General features: G+C 40.2%; 1 protein-coding gene across 1 annotated transcript; it reads right to left on the bottom strand.

Moving 5' to 3' along the window:
- Positions 1–4,955: 4,955 nt before the first annotated feature.
- LOC143549159 (uncharacterized) lies at positions 4,956–5,723 on the bottom strand. The gene has a single exon (XM_077040133.1). The coding sequence runs from the start codon at positions 5,721–5,723 to the stop codon at positions 4,956–4,958; it is 768 nt and encodes a 255-aa protein (XP_076896248.1).
- Positions 5,724–6,411: the final 688 nt, after the last annotated feature.

Below are 6,411 nucleotides of genomic sequence, written 5' to 3'. Positions count from 1 at the left end.
CCCGGTTGCAAAGGTCGCGCATCAACCTTCAATGCCCTCCATCTCTGTCCCTCACTTTTCAACGTATGGTACCTGTCACTTGCTCAGTATTCCCAACCAACCCCCAACTTCGTCACATCGAACGAATTGTGTTTCTTCCCAACTCCAATATCATTATCTCCAATAATACCAAACCGGATCAACAATGCGGTAATCAACCGACAATGTGGAATAATCTTCCCACTCACATTATTCTGGCTTATCCAAATATTGTTAAGTACTAGATACCGGAATGAAACAAGTGGTCCTCCATGCATCAAAGAATATAGAATCGGGACATCGGGATACCGAACTTCTTGCATATCCCCTCTTCTTGGCATGACATTGTGTAAACAAATGATGAGCAACATCTTTGGCTCAATCTTCAAATTCTTCCTCAATAACTTCTCATCATAAGTGCCGGGTAAAAACAATGCTTCCAACATCATTCTCCACGTTGGATGCCTGTCGGGTTGATAATACAAATCATTCAAATCTGGATATACGTAGTTTCTTTGAGGCTTACTGTCAAATCGTGCAATTTGCCTCAATGTTTCAAATGATATAGTGACCTCAATGTTGTTAACAGTTCCAACAAGCTTCATCCCCGAGGGTTTATTAAACGAAGGACATCTCAACGTTGCCATCCATTCTTCAATTTCATCAATGAAAACATACTTCTCGTTTCGATCATAACACCTGAGGGCTGCTTCCCAACCCAATGCCTTGAATCGATCAAAAACATCAAACGGGCCAAACTCATGTTTCGGGACCAATTTCTCACAAATAAATGCGTCGTACTTCTTTGTCAATGTATTCATTTTCTCATGAAACAACTCTGGTTGTCATCTCAAATCATGATCTGTTAGTGGTCCATGAGTCCAATCTGGTTTAACATACTCCATCTCTTTTTCCCGTTCTTGTTGTTGTTCTAACCTCCGCTTTTTTGCTTGTTCGGCAGTAGAGTTGCTAGAGGAACCCGCAATCCCTTTTCCTTTACCCTTAGCAGAACGTCCCATATTTAAGCCGAATTAAACCCTCTAATCACTCTAACCACTAGTCACTTGCAAAACCCACTTGTTGTTCAAAAATTTCATTCCAAAAACGTCTAAAATCGAACCCCAAAAAATTAAGATTGACGAAAACCAAGCAAAGAATGTGATTCCTTGCGAAAATCTAGTCAGTCTAGACCCGAAAATCGTTGATTTTGGTTAAGATTTGAAGAAATTATGAATTGGGGATTAGGGTTTGGTAGAAGATGGTGAGATGAATGGAGGGAAGTAGAAGATAAATGTTTATGTTGGTGCATAATGTCAGTAGTTCATAGTCTAGTGTCTGTAATCGAGTCTGTAATGTTTAATTATGTTTTGTATGTTTAAGCGAAGTTACTGACAAGTTCGCTTAACAGGCGAACTTGTTAGTCAAGCGAAGTTATGGACAACTTCGCCTGAACAGGCCAGGCGAAGTTGTCGTGCATAAATAGTCCTAGGTTACGGTTTGGTTTGAAATGGACGTTTAAGTTCGTGTCAGTGGTTCAAGTTCATTGTAACGTGAGGACGAGAGTCTGTAACGGTGATATTACATCACGTGTTTGAGTTATAATATATAACGTGTGTTCGTGTTTCGTGTGTTCGTGTGATTCGTGTTCTATACTCGTAACGATCTACACAGGGATTCCGCACCTGAGTAGACCGAGATATCTCGTGCGATCCGTCCAGGGAACCTACAGTTTATGTGGCTAGGATTTTCGGATTATTAAAAACTTTTTTTTATAACCTGCAGTAGCCCATCGCCCTTTCACAGCCACCGTAAGCTACGGTGGCTACCGTAGCTTACGGTAGGTCCTAGCGTGTGAAACCCAGTGTAAACAGAAGCTAGCCGGCGTAGGGATTATCAAATCCACCGTAGCCTACGGTGGACACCGTAAGCTACGGTGGCACCTGGTGGAAAACTCTCTATTTTTTTTTAATCAAACAAAATCATGAAAAAGTAAATAAAAAAAACTAGAAATTACCCTACCCCCCATGAAAAACCCGAGTTGTCCTCAACACGGTGAAGAGATTCCTGAGAATTCCCCACACTTGATTTGGACAACGTCGTAACGAGAAAGGTAATTTTGAAGACCAAATTTGAACAAACTAAACTAAATTATACAACAAACCTGGACCGTTTAATTGGTTATTTCCTCAGGCGACCGCAACAGGTAGCCCATCTTGTCCACTTCACACATGTTAATATCCTTACCCTCCAAGTATGGTTTAAGTCGGTGTCCGTTCACAGTTTGTCTTACTTGATTTTGCAAGTCTTCAATTTTCACATCACCAAAATTACCCACTCTTGTTATCACGTACGGGCCCATCCATTTGCTTTTCAATTTTCCGGGAAAAAGCTTAAGCCGTGAATTATATAACCAAACCTTTTGCCCTTCTTCAAAAACCCGCTTCCTCAACTTGGCATCATGAACCGTTTTCAACTTATTTTTGTATGCCGATGCACATTCATATGCTTCATCCCTTATCTCTTCCAATTCCGCCAACTTCAACTTTCTCAACCCATCGGCTTCATTGTAATCCATATTCACACTCTTAATAGCCCACAATGCTCGATAAGCCAACTCCATAGGCAAATGACATCCTTTCCCATAAACCAACTGGTAAGGAGTCGTTCCTATGGGCATTTTATAAGCGGTTCGATACGCCCATAGTGCATCATCCAACTTCACCGACCAATCATTCCTATCAACCCGCACCATTTTCATCAATATTTCTTTAATTTGTCGGTTGGACACTTCAACTTGTCCACTTGTTTGCGGGTGATATAGAGTAGCAATTCGTGATTCACATTATACCACTTTAACAATTTCCCGAAATTGAAATTCTTGAAGTGCGTTCCCCCATTGCTTATAATCACTCTCGAAATTCCAAATCTTGCAAAAATATTGGATTGAACAAACTTACATACCACGGCGTGATCATTAGTTCTTGTTGCTATGGCCTTGACCCACTTTGAAACATAATCCACCGCCACCAAAATATATAAATACCCGCAAAAATTTGGAAACGGGCCCATAAAGTCAATGCCCCATACATCGAAAATGTCAACCACCAATATAGGTTGTAACGACATCTCATCCCGTTTTGAAATTCCACCCATTTTTTGACAATTAACACAATGGCGGGCATATTCACTTGCATCTTTAAAAATAGTGGGCCAATAAAACCCACTTGTAAGAACTCGATAACCCGTCTTTTGTCCACTAAAATAACCATCACAAGCGGATGAATGAGCATGTGCCAAAATCTCTTGAACTTCCGATTCGGGAATGCAATGCCGAATGATTTGATCGGCACCAATTTTGAACAAATCGGGCTCATCCCAAATATATTGCTTGACTTGGGAGAGAAATTGTTGTCTCCTTTTCTTGGCCCAATGTTTCGGCGTCTCACCCGTGGCCCGATAATTGACAAAATGCGCATACCATGGTGTAGTGGACACGGCTAACAACTGTTCATCCGAAAATCTCTCATTGATTTCATGTGAATCATCCACACCTTCCAAAGGAATCCTCGATAAGTGATCCGCCACCACATTTTCACACCCCTTCTTATCTCGGATCTCCAAATTGAACTCTTGTAACAATAAGACCCAACGAATCAAACGCGGTTTTGCATCTTTCTTCTCCATGAGGTAACGAACCGCACTATGATCCGAATAGACCACAACCTTACTTCCCCATATGTATGACCGAAACTTATCAAAGGTGTACACCACCGCAAGTAATTCTTTTTCAGTAATGGTGTAATTAAATTGTGCCTCGGATAACGTTTTGCTTGCATAGTAAAACACCACCGACTTCTTATCAATTCTTTGACCTAAAACTGCTCCAATCGTGGTATCACTTGCATCACACATAATCTCAAAAGGCTTCTTCCAATCCGGCGGTTGCAAAATCGGTGCTTGCACTAATTTTTCCTTCAAAACATCAAATGCTTGCAAACAATCATTAGTAAAATCAAATGCAACATCTTTTAGCTACAAATTGCATAAAGGTTTAGTAATCACACTAAAACCTTCAATAAACCGCCGGTAAAACCCAGCATGCCCCAAAAACGACCTTACCCCTTTTACATTTTTCGGCGGTGGTAATGAAGAAATAACTTTAATTTTTGCTTTATCCACCTCCATTTCCCGACTTGAAACTACATGCCCCAACACAATACCCTCTTGTACCATGAAATGACTTTTCTCCCAACTTAAAACCAAATTAGTCTCGACACAACGTTTTAAAACTTTTTCCAATTCATCAAGACATCTTTCAAAAGTTGACCCAAAAATAGAAAAGTCATCCATAAATACCTCAAGTGAATCCCCAACCATATCCGAAAAAATACTCATCATACATCGTTGGAACATGGCCGGGGCATTACACAATCCAAATGGCATTCGCCTAAAGGAAAAAGTGCCATATGGACATGTGAATGTGGTTTTGTGTTGGTCGTCGGGATGGATTGCAATTTGATTATATCCCGAGTACCCATCCAAAAAATAATAAAATTTTTGACCCAATAATTTTTCAATAATTTGGTCAATAAAAGGTAAAGGAAAATGATCTTTGAGGTAGCCGCATTTAACTTCCTATAATCAATGCACACTCGCCACCCGGTTACCGGTCGGGTGGCAATTTGTTCACCACTTTCATCTTTAATTACCTAAATGTCGTCTTTCTTTGGAACTACCTGTGTTGGACTTACTCATGCACTGTCTGAAATGGGATAGATGATTCCCGCATCCAACCATTTGATAACTTCCTTTTTCACCACCTCTCGCAAATTAGGATTCAACCTTCTTTGAGTTTCCCAAGTCGGCTTTGCATCATCGGTGGTGATGATTTTGTGCATGACTATAGATGGACTAATACCCTTCAAATCGGCTTTAGTCTACCCAATCGCCGCCTTGTGAGCCTTTAAAAATTCCAACAATCCCTCTTCTTGAGCCTCATCCAAGTTAGAGGCAATAATAACTGGCAACGTCTCACCTCCTCCCAAGAATGCATACTTGAGATGACTTGGCAATTCTTTCAATTCTAAGTTGGGAGGACAAATCAATGAAGGTTTGGTATCAGAATTGATCTCTGTTGGTAGACTCTCAACCTGATGAGTCCATAGTGGTCTTCCGTCTTGCAATGCCAATACCTCTTGTTTCTTTTCCTCTAACTCCAATGCACAAATGTGAACCTGTTCAGAATCATCACAAACACAAACATCCAACATACCTTCCTCATACTCGTGTGGTACACACCTATCTATGATATCTTCCATAAAACATTCTTCACTAGCCAATGAATTAGCAACATTAGTAAACACATTTAAACGCATTTTTCTATTTCCAAATTCCATGTCAACTGTACCAAACCGGCAATCAATAATAGCATGAGCAGTATTTAAAAATGGCCGACCCAATATAATGTTTTGCTGTTGTGTTGGGTCAACTGACGAGTAATCCAAAACCAAAAAGTCAACAGGATAATAAAATTCCTCTAATTTAACAATAACATCCCGCACGATCCCCCGAGGAAGTTTGTGAGATGAATCAGCCAATACAACTGTAGTCTCAACTCGTTTAAGTGGACCAAAATCATATTGGTCATACAAACCCCCCAGTAGGATACTCACACCCGGTCCAAGATCCAATAGTGCTCGTGACATTTGAAAGTCACCCACTTGAATGTTAATCAAGGCGCTCCCGGATCTTGAAGCTTAGGTGGAAGATCACCCTTTAGAATTGCACTCACTCGTTCAGTTAAATTAACTCGTTTAGGAACTTTTTGTTGTCTTTTCTGAGTACACAATTCTTTTAAAAATTTTGCATATGCGGGTATTTGTTTTATTGCCTCAAGTAAAGGAAAATTAACTTTAACCTGTTTAAATACCTCCCACATCTCCTCCTTTTGAGGACCCCGTTTTGAAATCACATTTTTCTTACCCGGATCGATCAAAGCCGAAGGAAATGGAATTGGAACCTCTCCCACTTCCTTACTTTTATCGTTTAAAAGTTCATTTTGATCTGAATCTTTGCTTGAAAACATGGATGGTTTAGGGGGTTGAATGGGTGAAGATTGTTCATCTTCACTTTCTACTCCCATCATATCCTCTACCACACATTCAACTAATTCCGGTGTAGTATTGATTTTAAACTCCTTACCACTACTTAAAAAACTTACCTGATTAATCGGCACATTGTGAGAAGTAGTGTGAGTAGGGTTCACCTTGGTGTCACTCAGGAGTTGACCTTTGTTCTTCTTCAAATTGGATACCTCAGTTGCAAGTTGGCCATTTGAGTTGTTAATGATTGAATGGCCTTGTCACGAATTTCATCCTTTTGTACACAAGCTTC

The sequence above is a fragment of the Bidens hawaiensis genome, unplaced genomic scaffold (assembly GCF_021521415.1).
Source record: "Bidens hawaiensis isolate Kalapana, Puna unplaced genomic scaffold, B.hawaiensis_p1.1 tig00015446_1, whole genome shotgun sequence".
NCBI lineage: Eukaryota > Viridiplantae > Streptophyta > Magnoliopsida > Asterales > Asteraceae > Bidens > Bidens hawaiensis.
Note: the sequence above shows the minus strand (reverse complement) of the source record. Positions and strands in the feature narration are given on the sequence as shown.